General features: G+C 39.3%; 1 protein-coding gene across 6 annotated transcripts in view; it reads left to right on the top strand.

The window, feature by feature from the left end:
* Positions 1-13,848, top strand: part of LIN52 (lin-52 DREAM MuvB core complex component) — a 46,339-nt gene that overhangs the window by 2,678 nt on the left and 29,813 nt on the right. Inside the window, exon 6 of one of the 6 annotated variants that reach the window (XM_054827240.1) lies at positions 7,533-8,708. The exons of 4 other annotated variants lie outside the window; for them this stretch is intronic. In XM_054827240.1, coding sequence (XP_054683215.1) covers positions 7,533-7,600 — 68 coding nt within the window. In that variant the 3' untranslated portion in view covers positions 7,601-8,708. One more of the 6 variants, XM_054827244.1, reaches the window with a different exon arrangement.

The raw sequence follows: 13,848 nt of genomic DNA on the forward strand, positions 1-13,848 counted from the left end.
CATTGAGTACTAAAGTTGACCTTCATTCCACTTACAAACAGCCAAATTTTATCAGTTTTTTGAAGAAGGAGCTGATTTCATCAGCATTTAGGACTGTTGTTAATGGGTTGATCCAGCTTTGAGGGTTTCAAGAGTACTGTGTTTCTTTTAAATGCTACCTGTACATACTGACACATTTAATTTTTTCCGCTTAGTTTTACTCTAGCGTAGACCTTAGTTGCAGTTACTCTTGGCCTACACAAAACACCAAAAGTTTTAAAACTTACAAGTCTTTCACCTTCCTTTCAGTAGATAAAAAATAACCTGACTGTAAACCTGGGATATCCTATGCTTTCTTATTAACAGATCATTAAGCCTATTTTAAAACACTCCCTGCAAGTTTATCTTACTTTCAGTGCTAACATCTGTTAAGACTGTGTAAAGCATTTAGTGGAGTAGAAGTTCAAGTATAACAATGTAAAACTGAGTCAAAGACAAAGATTGGCTGCCTCAGTTAAGCTGTAGGCTTAAATGTCAGACAGCTTTGTCTTGCTAAATGGAGTTTAAGCAGAGCCTGAGTTACATTTAAGCTAACAAGGTTGTTGTTTCCTTAGCAATATTTGTTGTATGCATTTCTATTTATTTTTGCTGAGAACAAATAAATACATCAAGAAGACAAAGTGAGCAAACAATGAAATACCTGAGGTCCAACAGTTAGAATCTTCAGTCTATAGTAACTGAAATCTTGGATTTTCAAGCTTTACGAAAGCTCTCAGTGTTTGTAACTTCTTGTCACTGAAGTCTATTTTCCTTTAGGCTATAATACATCAAATGCTTTGAGTGTCATGATATACATTTATCTTGGGAAAATTTTCACAGAAAATTAGATGCAGAGTTTGAACAGACCTTCTCTGGACTCTACAAAGCTGATAGGAGAGGTGCTCCATCCCTCCGATGAGGACAGGCTGAGAGAGTTGGGATTGTTCAGCCCGGAGAAAAGGCGGCTCCGGGGAGATCTAATTGTGGCCTTCCAGTACCTGAAGGGGCCTACAGGAAAGATGGTGAGGGACTGTTTATCAGGGAGTGTAGTGACAGGACAAGGGGTAATGGGTTTAAGCTGAAGGAGGGTCAGTTTAGATTAGAGGTTAGAAAGAAATTCTTTACCGTGAGGGTGGTGAGGCACTGGAACAGGTTGCCCAGAGAGGTTGTGGAGGCCCCATCCCTGGAAGTGTTCAAGGCCAGGTTGGATGAGGCTTTGGGCAATGTGGTCTAGTGGAGGGTGTCCCTGCCCATGGCAGGGGGGTTGGAACTAGATGATCTTTAAGGTCCTTTCCAACCCAAACCATTCTGTGATTCTATGACTGTGTTTCCTAATACTGCCTTTAAGTTCTTTTATCATACGGACTTAGAAAAGTGAGAGAACAAGAAGAAAAATCCAAAAGATCTGCTTATTAAAGTTAAGGGTCTTGTGGTTTTTGTCTAGAGGTATTGGATTTGATTATAACTTTGTGTATTGAAATTTAATAGTCCCCTTTTGACTGTTAATTGAAACTGGCTGTCCAAACCAGGATTAAAACCACTGCTGACCAGTCTCTAGATGGCAGCACGAGGCTTTCCAGAGAAGTCTTGCTGCTGTTTCATAAAGCTGTACCGTTTCAGTCATGATTTGAAGTTTTTCTTCCCAAGATTGTTTTTTGTGACATATTTCCTCTTCTAAATGTGCACTGTTTTTTTTAAAGTATTTTCAATGTTTTATCTGTCTTGAGTGTGAGAAACAACTGTTTCATTGTGTTAGCAGCTTAATTACTTTTCTTTCCAACTCTCCTCTTCTACACCCTATCTCAAATCCTTTATGTTTTCAAAGGCTTCTGTTTTCATCCAAGTTATTGATAAAATTCTTTGCAGGACCAGAGTGATTCCTGCAGCACTCCATGACAAATGTATCTATTGAGTAACTTTGTGGTTATGTTGTGAGGTCTGTTATTGAACCAGTCCACAGCATACTTCATGTCAATTTTGCATTAGAATTCATTACGCAAAGTGACATGTGGGGCTGGGTACCTTTTGAAAAGTTTATTCATCAAGGTACTACTGCAACACTAAAACTGAAATCTGAGCAATTGATTTGACATAATGTAGTTTGATAAATTAATAAGTACTGAATTACATGCCTTGTTTCTTAAATTCATATAACTGTCTTACTATTTTGTCTATATAAGCAGGCTTTCTTGACAAATTTGGAACAAATGCCTTGAATGCTTTGTCCATGTTTGCTGCTTTCATCTAGGAACAGTTGAATACTATTATCTGGATTCCACATTTTTATTATATATAATTCCTGCTGTCCCTGAGTTTTTAGCCATGGATTTCTCAGTTCGTCTTTTGGTTGCTTGCTTCTCACAGATTTCTGGTTTTTACAACTAACTTTCTCCCCTCTGTTTTTCCTGTAGAGTTACCTTTACTTTCTGTAACCCTGGCTATTTTATTGAATGCCCTATGGCTTCTCTGAATCAAATTAAATTGTTAACATATAACTTATGTTTTCTTTCCAGCTTGTTTGACATCTGGTTTAATTTCACTTTTAAAAATAGCCAGTTTTACAGTCACTGCTATTTCACTGGTCCTCACTTTAAGCAGCGTATTCTTATATGGTTTAAGTGATTATATCTTAATTGGTGCAAAGTTCTGTGAAAGTTTTTCTTTATCAGATGAAACTGAATAGACTTGCCCTGCTTGGATTATAACAGTAAGTTCAAGAAACAGTTGATTAGAAGCTTCAGAGGTGACTTTTACTGTTAAGAGGTCTGAGATACAGTGAATGTCATTCAGGCTGGAATACTAACAGAGCTTCCTCCAGTATTCTATATGGGCATGTGAGGAGTCAGGCTTCTTACCCTCTGTTATGATTTCTATGCAGTATAAGCACATACCTGTTTAGCAGTAGCTTTGTCTGATAACATATCAGTCTCTGAGCATGTGGGATTTTAGACCTTTAGCATAACTCAGATTGTTAATGCTATTTTTGATAATGCTGGTTCTCTCCTTGTCTGAGGGTTCAGTTAATTCTTTCTGAATAAGATAACCGTTTTCTGTCCAGCCATGTATCCAATTCTTCTGGCTTTGGTAATACCTAGTACATTTGGTTCCTACTCAGACAAGGTAAGTTGCTTACTTTTGGTGTTTTACCTTTGTATTTAAAAAGACTTCTGTTTGGCAGATATCTTGCAACTTTGTGATTATTTATTTATTTATTTAAACCAAATGGATGAGCGAGCACCTTGCTTTTTTAAAAATATATTTCTGACTGGCTGCATGATCTCCTGTTCTTTAATTTCCCTTTTACTAAGATGCAGGCCATTAAACTGCCAATAAAAGATGGGCTTCTTCCATAAATCAGAATTTCTTATTTGTACCATTTAATTTGCCAATGACTTACGTTGAAGATCTTTCTTGTCGATCAGAAGGGATCTCCAAGGTGATAATGGGGAATCTCTTCAGCTCTCTTCCTAGCATGCTAGGAGGATTCTTGCTCACTCATGTCTGTTCCTTGCAGAATATTCTTCACTTCCTTAGCATAAAATTCACCTAAAGGATAGCCTTCCTTGAATGAAGCAGGATTTTTCTAGCATGAATCAATGATTTTTAATTTTTTTTTATTTTTACTCTCCTCTTAAAGGATAGACTATCCTTAGGTCTCTAGTTTGTGTATTTGCTACAAAGTGGTTCTGGAGTTCTGCAGCAGCTTCCAGGCTCAGGACCTGCTATCAATAATAAAATCTATTAAAAAAAATTCTTTTTCAACACCTCTTCAGAGGTTTCAGCTTGTGTTTCCTTGCCTCCTTTTTAAGCTATGTAAAACTATACCTTGTCGTCTTGTTTGTTACTGCTTTTCTTTTTGATTCAGCTCTCATTAACAGAAGGGAAATAGAAGCTCTAAAGTTATTTTATTGGTTAGAATACATTGAAACCATTGTTAGTATTAAAAATCCTGCTTTGGGTGGATTTTGCTGTCCCTGTTAATGTGGGTATTGTAAAGGTGGGAGGAGGAATGGGGCTCAATGAACACACCTACTCTTAATTGTTCATGTAGTTAGGGTGACTTTGGGAGGCATAGTATCACTGCTGACTATGAGCCGCAGCCACTCAGCAAGTCTTATCTCTGCTGTCGGCAGAAGGCTTGGGTGAAAAAAGAGGTTATAGACGTATTGCCCCATTAAGGGCTCCCCCCGCGCCCCCCCCCAGCCGCGTCCCTCCAGCTTTGGAGCAGGGTAGCAAGCACCCCAGAATGAGGAGACCCCAGCTGATGTGGCAAGCAAGAAGGAGGTAGTTCTTATCTGCAAACCTAGTCACAGATCCTGACTCAATGTTTGTGGCCCACAAAGCAGCAAGTTTCAAAACAGCTTGTGTAAATTACTGCAAATTTAGATACCTAGCTCTGTTTTTCCGCTGTATGACCCATTACAGCTTTCAGAGCAACTGAGACAAAGTCGACTTTGTTTTAAAGCTTTGGTTTCATGAGTTAGCAGCTCTGGGAAGTGCATACGTTGCTAATAAGCAAACCTAGCTTGGCGTTAAAAGATTTTTGTTATCCTTGATTGCAGTAATTTTGTAAGTAGTAGGCTAGACTGCATGGTAGTTAAGCAACTGCTACCAGAAATCACTGAGGTGTCCCTATAATGGAGACACCCTTCCAGAGACAGCAAGAGACGGATGGGCACATGAATGAGGAACAGCTACTTTGCTCCCAAGTTAAGCCGTCCTTGGTTGTGAATTGTAGTCCTCTGCAGCTTCAGCAGCCTCTGAAATTTCTGGAAAATCATAAAGGAGTCCTTCTGAACTCCAAGCTATTAACAGATCGCCACTCCTTCTCAGATTGGTAGTCTTCGTTTTTTCATTTCTCTCACATAAATGTTGCCTATCATGATCTCTTGCCTGCAAGTTCAGCTTTTTTGTAGGTTTGGAGGAGTAGCAGCGCAGTTTCATCTTTTTCCTTCAGCAGGATTTAACTGTGGCATATTTTGAAACATATATGCTTAGTTCTCCCTGCTATCCTTGTGGGCTAATTTTGACATGGATAATTTCAAAGCTAGGATAGTTGTTCCAGCATGGTTGAATGTGATCTTTGATTTTTTTTTTTTTTTTTTTTTTTTAGCCGATCATAGGTAGGATATATTTAAATCATGGACTCCATCTTAGGACTGAACTTGTATTATCTATTCAACTAAAAACCAGGGCATGATGCTTAACTTAGTGTTAAACTTGAACTTGGTGTAAGTTGTTGAAGTAGAATTGAAGGAAAGGAGAGATGACAATGTATCCTCTTACTGAAACACCTCTCTTTTCTGTAATGAATTGTCTTTTCTAGGAGTGCCTACCTGTAGTACCAACATACAGCCTTTGGGTTCCATGCAAAACACTTGGCCTTTGTACCCAAACAGCCTTATATCAATGATGTAATCGATCAGATAAAAATATTTCCTGACCATAACTACTTTTTTAGTCCTGAGTCAATCATCATGGAGGCTTTTTAGGCTCAGAAGCCTAACTTTACGTTTGTGACCGTGCCCCCAATTCCTGCAGTACAGTTGCCTAGTGTCTTTTCTAGTCTGTATGTGCACTTGTTTGTAACAAAATGTTTCAGAGTCCTACATTTGTAGGAAATCAACATATTGACAGGTGTGTGTAAGTAAAGAGGGATTTAATGGCAGGGTGTCAGTGGAGTGTCTATCTCATGGCATCTTCTGAAATCTCTTGTTGGTCCATTTTAGTAAAAGCTGTGTGTCCACTCTCTGCAGTCTGGGAGGTTGCATGAAAAACTGATCTGGATTCTTCTGGTTTCTTGTTAGCCAAAATGAGGTTTTTGGAATCTGTGTAGAAAAGCAGACTCTTTCCTGAACATGAACTCTCCTTATTTCCTTGGAGAAATGGACTACCTAAAGTGTTGTGGTGGAGCTGGATAAGAGAACTGACTATTGGAGAAGGAAGAAGGAAATGAAGTGAAAGAGGATCACATGATGTGGATCTCAATCTAGATCCTGCAGCAGGAATCTCAGTGCCAGTTATTAGAAAGGTATAGCGACGTTCTTAACATCTTGACTGCTGACGAAAGAGTAAGGTGGATGCTCCCTCTTTCTTTGTTAAAAGCTGGCACCTCCAGAAGTACAATGCTTCTAGCACTAGTGTGTCTGTATTAATCTGAACAAGAAGGAAGAAAATACAGTTTGGAATTGCCTACATTGCTTCAAGTATGTTGGAATCGGAAGAGAACATTGTATGCCAAGTCTAGTGCTTGTTATGTCCTTAAACTTAAAATACACAGTTTACTTACTCTTGCAAGGTGGACTGTCTTGTATAGGAGGAGGCACTTTGAGGTGTACTTCAGTTATTTCTGCTCTGCTTAGAATTTTCTTTTGTAGCAACTGTTTGGGGTTTTTTTCTTGGTTATTTTCTGCATTCCCTGCCTTGCTGAATGAATCTTCATCATGTTTCAGTTTTGCCTGAAAGCATATTTCTCCCTTATTTTGTTATTTAGTACTGTGTTTGCAAGGACTTTATGTGAAATAGTATACTTCATGTGCTTCAAAGCTTGAAGGCAGAGTTTTATAGCTGGACACCAAATTATGCTCTTTGGACACTGGATTTCTGTAATATGCAGTTAGCTTAAGGATTTACTTAGCAGAGTTAGTAGACTTCTAGAAAATGTCTCACATTTTGAACAGTTCATTTGTGGGTTAGGAAACAATCACAGAGTTTTTCAGGAACTACACAATCAGTTGAAATCGTTGTTTTTGTTTTTCCTGCTAGGGAAAAAATATGGAGGCTGTTTTCAATTTACATTCATAGTAATTCTCGGTCATTATTTGGTTGTTTCAGAGAGGTGAAAAGAACACTTATGTTGTCAGTTAGGGTGTTCATATGGCCCTGTCACTCTCATGTCCAAGCTGCTATGATTTCCATGTGAAACCTTGGCCTTTCTCCTGATTCTCTTTATCCCCTCCTCCCATACTGCTTCTTCATTTTAATGCACAGCACTATGGTAAGAGATACTCTGCATCTAAGAGGGATGAGGAAATCACCTTTCCTTATATTGCTCACTGGGTGGCTTATTTACAGGCAGGATTCTTCCGGGGCAGCTCCTGTTGGAGGAGCGAGACACCAGAATGTCAGCTTGAAATTGCCATTCATATGTGATCTGTGAATTGGCTAATTTTGACATGTAGGTAGTTAAGAAATGATTACAGTCAGAGGAGTCGTGACCTCAACTTTTCATCATCTCCATTGGCTTGTGCCCCAGTTTGGAAGTGAAGAAGGTATAGGAAGTTTTAATTGTACCTGTGTGATTTATCCGCAGTCAGCTCTTTAATTTCTTCTGGCTGTCTGAGGTTTCCGACACGCTGTAAATTTCTCCAACTTTTTCATTATCTGCAATTTCTTTATGACTCATGAATCGGAGTGGAGAGAGAGTGTGGATTTACAGCAGAGATAAACATGTCCATAAAGTCTGTATCTGTGTCAGTAATTGTACTGCTGTCAGTGACTGTCCTGTTTTACAGGTCTCTCTTGGGAGAGGAACACGCTTTGCTACCAGTGTCAGAGAAGTGTTCGCTTTGATTTGCATTAACTTGCCAGGAGATTAGGTTGCGATGGTGAGGATGGAAATGAGTCTGGACCTTGGCTGCTATTGTTTTTTTTTTTAACTAAGTGGGTGTGTGGTTGACTTGCTCTCTATGTGCAGGAAAAATAAGCAGGTCCAGACTGTTCTTAAATACAAAATCAGGGAGATACAGTCTACTGATGATATCGAATGTGATACTACCCATATGCATAAATTGTGCATTCTTACCATAAAACAAATGCTGTATCTAGGTAACTGTCATATATGGAAAAAATACTGCATGGATCCTTAGGGTGTTCTCTGTCTGCTGGTGAAGTAGAATAAATATTTTTCTAAGCTTCAAGAAATTTCTGCATCTTCGCCTTCTTTCCCCTCCCTTACTCTGAGGGGAAAGTGCTATTGTGGATTTCGATGGCGAGTACTAATACAGCGTCCTACTCTCCAGGCACTGATGACTCTGCTTGCTGCAGAAGGAGGTGTATACTGTTGGAGTTTGAGAAAAGGGGAAAAAAAATCTCTAAAACTCTCCTAAATGTGTCAAAAGTTCAAACTTCTGCAATTTCTCTTTGCTTTTATTTTCTGTTTGATGCCTGTTGTTGATATTTGTATACATGGAATCTCCTTTTGTTAGACCACATAGTTTGGCTGGATTTTTTTTCTCTGTGATTTACTAAATTTTTGTCACAGTAAGCAGGTAATTATTTTCTCACAGAATTATTTTTAAATAGTCAAAGCGACTGCAAAACTACAAATTTCCATTATGTCAAGTATGCATTGGGACTGCCACATGCAGCTGATTGTTTATGATAATCTCCCTTCTGTAAAAGGTATCCAGTGGACTTAAAAAAATTCAGTGTAAACTCTGATTGTGTAGATAGCTTTTAAATGTGCATAGATGAAGGAGTGTTAGAAAAGTTAAAATGACATCTGCCGTTGCATGGTTGTTAATTCTGGAGCCTATTGTTGGAAATAAAGGGGAGCTTTTCGAGTGTTAGATAGTGTCCATCTAACTCTGGTAACTGAGTTCCCAAAATTGTGTATAAGGACCACGTGCTAAGGGGCCCAATAGCTGGCAGATAACTACGCTTTTAATACTGCTGTTGATCTTAATGAGTGATGCTCAATGCAACAGCAACATTCTAAATAAAAGCTGAGTTACTATGAGATGCTTTGTACCTGGTCTTTATTGAAATGTCTGTCTCTTCTCTCCTCCACTTGTTATCTACATCCCCATACCCACTTTGTGGATATGATTTGGTAAAACAAAGGTCACCTCTGAAAGGTACTTAAACCAGGATATATTACTTTATTAAAAAAAACCCCAAAAACCACACACCCCCCAACCCCCCCCCCCAAAGAAAAACCACACCAAAACAAAAAAACCCACATAACTTTTGTGTTATACCCTTGTATTCCTTTCTAAAGATCTCTTCTTAAAGTCCCCTTTGGCTCCCACAGTTTGTTCAATATTAGGAAGAAATGCTACAATAATTTCATCCTTTCTGGAAAAGAGTTGTTGAGTTTATGTTGATAGAGTAAGGATTGATCTAGATACTTCCTGTGGTGAAGAGAAGGGAGCCTTTTCAGTGTCAGCATGGAGGAAGAGATCTAATTAATCTGGAGACTGACCAAACTGCTTTGAAGACACTGAAGTCATTCATCTGATGCATCACCATTAGCTTTTGCAGAATTTCTGGTATGGTGTTCAGAGCAGTAATTTGTGTTTTGTGAGGACATCTGGACTTTTAGCGTTGGTCAGTCAAGCAGTGGTACACGTTGTGCAAACACAAGGGTGGTTGTGCAGCCTCTGTTCTTAGAGGGTTTCCAGACCTGACTGACTAAGGCCTTAAGCAACATCATCTGACTGTATAATCAACCCTGTTTTGAGTAGGAGACCTCCTGAGTCCTTGTAACCTGGATCATCCACTGATTTGATGATTGCGTGATCTAAGATCCTTTCTAGAAGTAAGTTAATTCAAAGCCTGCATTCCCCAATCTCAGCCGAACGCAGCACCCGACAGTTGGTTCAGCTCATGAGCTCTGAGTAGGAGATCTCAGGTGTAACTCCGTGGTCTGCCGCCATGGGAGCAGCCTGATTAGGAGCAAGAAACTTAAGGATTCTTATAACACAGTGATGGCTTTCATGATTTTGAGGGATCACAAATGGACATCTAAATACTTCCATCCACAGAGCTGATTATGAGTCTATGCAACTTGGGCTGGGGAACCTGGTTTTCTGCATAGGGAGATACAGTCCATTCAGTATCATTTTTTAAGCAGAGGAAGAGAATGGTCCTCAACATACACAGAGGTTCTTGTGTGTTTTGGCCTAAATGATCAGTGAAACCACCATCATCTGTCTAGACAAGCAGGGGGTCAATGGGGTTTGACTGAAGAGCTTTTAGCCACAAAAGTAAAGGAATGGGCTGTCACATTAAAGCATTTCTGCCTGCCACATGCTTGGCACAGAAAGAAACATGACTACAAACAAAATGTTCTTACATTATACTGTCAGAAGCCTATTTTTTGCTACTCTCATTCTGACAGGATAACTTGTAGACTACTGTCAGTGGAGGAATTGAGGATGGGGAAAAGTTTGATCAAGCATAAGGTTATGTGCATTTTTCCATTACGGTTTAAAAACACAAAAATGCCAAACAAATCTCAGGGATGCTCTGACAGGGACTCTCAAACCTTTGCAACTGGTCTGTATTTATTATCTAAAATTCTTTTGCTGTCTATACCTTTATCCAATTAAAACTTTTCTTCTACTTCTGTGGTATTAGAACATTTCCTCTGTATTTGCAAATATTGGAAAGATTATCCCTGTATCACCTCTGTGATATCCCTTGCTTGCTGCTGTTGTATGCCACAGGAAGGCATCATTAGAATATTGTGTATGTCATCAGTAGAAGTAAAATGAGAACGTGGTGATGAAACAGACCCTAATATCACGCGCTTTTCAGCCTGGGACCCAAGAAAGGTTACTAAGAAAAGCAAGGCTATTCTCAGCCATTTACATTATATATAAAAATATTTCTATTTGCAAGCAGCATAAAGGCTAAAAATCATTAGTGTGGATACATACTAATGCTAGGGATTATTTACTTGTTTGGTGGCACCTTTGCCCTGCTAGCTCAGAGGCAGCGGAGTTACTCAGTACATAAGGATCAGTCTCACAGTTTCATTCAGCCAGCATTTGTGCTTTGAGAAAGGATGTACAGTGTATTTGTCAAATAGACTAAATGTTGGTGGGGTATTGCTATATTCCTTTTCAGTTTTCTCTGTTTTGGATCAGGTGATAATGCATACAAGGCTATGTGAAAAATCTCCTAGTTTTTTGTCGCTTTATTGAATGGTTTCAGTTGTTCTGAGCGTGAAGTCTTCTGTAAGATCAATAATGGACTTGCCGCCTTTCCTCTTGCATCTCCAGTAAATCCAACTCTGAACATCCTGTCTGTATAATGTTGCTAGACCAAGTCTGATAGTATCTGTCTCTTATTGCCTCATTAACTTGTGAGCATTAGAACAAGATAAAAATGCCCTAAAGCCTCTTATCTGATGATTGTAGTAACCTTCTGAGTGCCATTAGTTTAAGTTTGCAATCAAATGCTTCCCTTGAGTATAAGGCGCACTGATTAAACCTGAAGTGTCCCCAGAGGCTTTTACAGCTGTCATGGGGGCGGTGGCTGCCCCTCTGCAAAAGAAAAAGGGGAGCTGGAGGTCCCGGTGGGGCGGCCACTCTGCAGACCTCCACGTGGTGCCCCAGCTGTTCCGCTTTGCCTAATGAATTGTTTTACAAGGAGAGGCTGGATATTGTCATCACAAGCTGCCTTCCCTAGGGACTGAAGCCAGCCTGATAATGACTAATGTTAGTGATAGTAATTGAAGTCTGATGGCTCTCTGGGGACTTGCACACCCGTAGAGCTGTCAGGCACTTGTGGCTGGTACAGTCCCATGAATACCTCAGAAACGCTTTTTAATTGCTTGACTTTCATAACTAGTTCCCATATATCTCCTGCAGAAATACACATTTTTATTGGGGGAGGGAAAAGAAGCTGAGGACTCTGCTATGACCCTCAGTTTGCGTGTCTAGTTTACTGCCCTGATGTCTTTCTAATGAGGATGGCTGTGTGTTCATGCTCCCCTCAGGTCTTGCTGTGGATCTGCTCAGTGTCTCTGTACAGGCGTGTCCAACTGATTTCACCTGAACGTACCTTTTGCTTTATGTCTAAGCCCGATCCTTGATGCATAGAGATTGTACTTCATTATAAAAGAATGCAATAACTTTATTTCAGAATATCAAAGGATCACTGCTATTAATAGTGTGGAAGTAGTGATAACTATTTGCATTTTGTTAGGCATTGAAAACTAGATGTAAGATAGAATAATAATCTTGTAAAAAAAGCCGCTAGCATATCCATGCGTCCCAATAGGACTGGAGTTTATGGCCATGAGCTTTTGGGGCTTTAGCACAAAGAACTGAGCAACCTATCTAAAAGTTACTCTTTTTTTTTTTTTCCTGATAATTTTCTCCTTTAGAAATGCATTATTGAATATAGCAGTGGATTTGAGATAAAAATAGCTGGAATGGAGAACTATACTTCTGACTTCCCAGATAGCCTTTTGGAGGTGGAGGGGGGTAGGTTTTTTGCTGGGTTTTGGGGGGGGTTTATTTGCGGTTTGGTTTTTTTAAGTGCCGTGTTGGGATTGGCAGGTGAAGCCCCCCGAGTTAAATGAATGTTTTCTGCCAGATATAGCATAGATCACAACATTACATCAATTCAGGAAACAGCTTCTAACAGGACTGTGAGAATTGCCATCCTCAGACCAGTACTCTTTCAGTGTCTTGCCCCCTGACAGCGGACTGTGTCAGTGTGAATAGTTACTTGCCGTTCTGCGCAATTACGGAGGAGCAGGGAAAGGGAGGTTTCTTGCCAACCCTTCTCAACAGCAGTTAGTGTATTTCCTAAAATGTGAAGCTTCTATAGCTTTATCTATTGAAAATTTACCTATTTCTACATTATTATGTAATACTTCTTCCAGATCTTGTTAAATTTAACAATATAATGTCATATGATTTTTAATTAAAGAGCTAATAACTTGAGTGCATGAAAGCTTACATTCCCCCCCAGCTATATCCATTAGTTTAATAATGTAAGACTTTATCTCCTTGCAAATTTTGCTTTGCCTTTATTTCCTCTTACAGATTTCTTTAGCTTGATTTCATTATTATTCCTCTGGGGTTTTTTTTGTTTTTTAATTCATTTCTATGCAGTTTGTTTTCATTAAACAAATCTAACTTTAATGACTATAAAAGGACTTCTCATGTATGAATTAATTGGATCTGGTGTGATATTGTTGTACTGGACAGAGCTCTTGTGGCTTACTTCGCTACTTATAAGGCCGGTCTTTTCTGAGAGTCTATACAGTGAAAATAACAGGTCTCTGTCTCGGTGCTGGCTTGGACAGAGGAAGAATGAAATTCATGTTGCTACTACTTGAGGAAGCTGTGAGGAAAGAATGGATTTATTCACAAAGCTGAGTGACTAAGGGAGGGAGCTTGGAAAAGAGACAGGAGAGGGGAGACCTTGCCAAATGGAAAACATTTTCTTTGTCCTAGTTGTTGAGGGTGCTTGGAAGTATATATTCACCAGACACCTACCACTGCATGATACTAAGAGATAAAAGGATAGACTGCCTGAAGGTAGGGGTTTTAATACTAGATCGATCATGAGACTATGGAACAGATGCACAAGGTCAGACAATAAGACAGAAATGTGCAGGGAGGGGAAGGGAATGAGCCTAATTTTTTGGTACTAAATCTCATTTTTATTTCATCTCTGGTTTTAGGTGACTCAATTCAGCCAACTCTGAAGTCAACGTGAAGTATCTTAGTAAATTCAGGACAAGTTAAAATAGCTCATACTAATTCGTTCCTGCCACTTTATGGATTTAAGTGTTGAAAATAGTGTTTTGTTGCTCTTGTACGTTATTCTGTAAGTGTAGGTCTATCTGGCTTCAGGTCTAGGGGCAGTCTTCTAAGACTAGAATTTAAAGACAGCACTTCTCTCTAACTCTTCCTGAGCATCCTAAAAGGCCACTCTAGGAAATGGAGCCTGTAAATGAGACTCAGCCTGAGCTGTGGGAAAGAGGTACTGAGGTCACAAGAAAAATTTTGATTGTGTGGCTAGGAGATTTTTTTGAATTAATTTATTTCTTGAATTCCCTTGCTTAAAAACTGTCTTTTTTTA

This window comes from Grus americana, chromosome 5 (genome assembly GCF_028858705.1).
Source record: "Grus americana isolate bGruAme1 chromosome 5, bGruAme1.mat, whole genome shotgun sequence".
NCBI classification, from domain to species: domain Eukaryota; kingdom Metazoa; phylum Chordata; class Aves; order Gruiformes; family Gruidae; genus Grus; species Grus americana.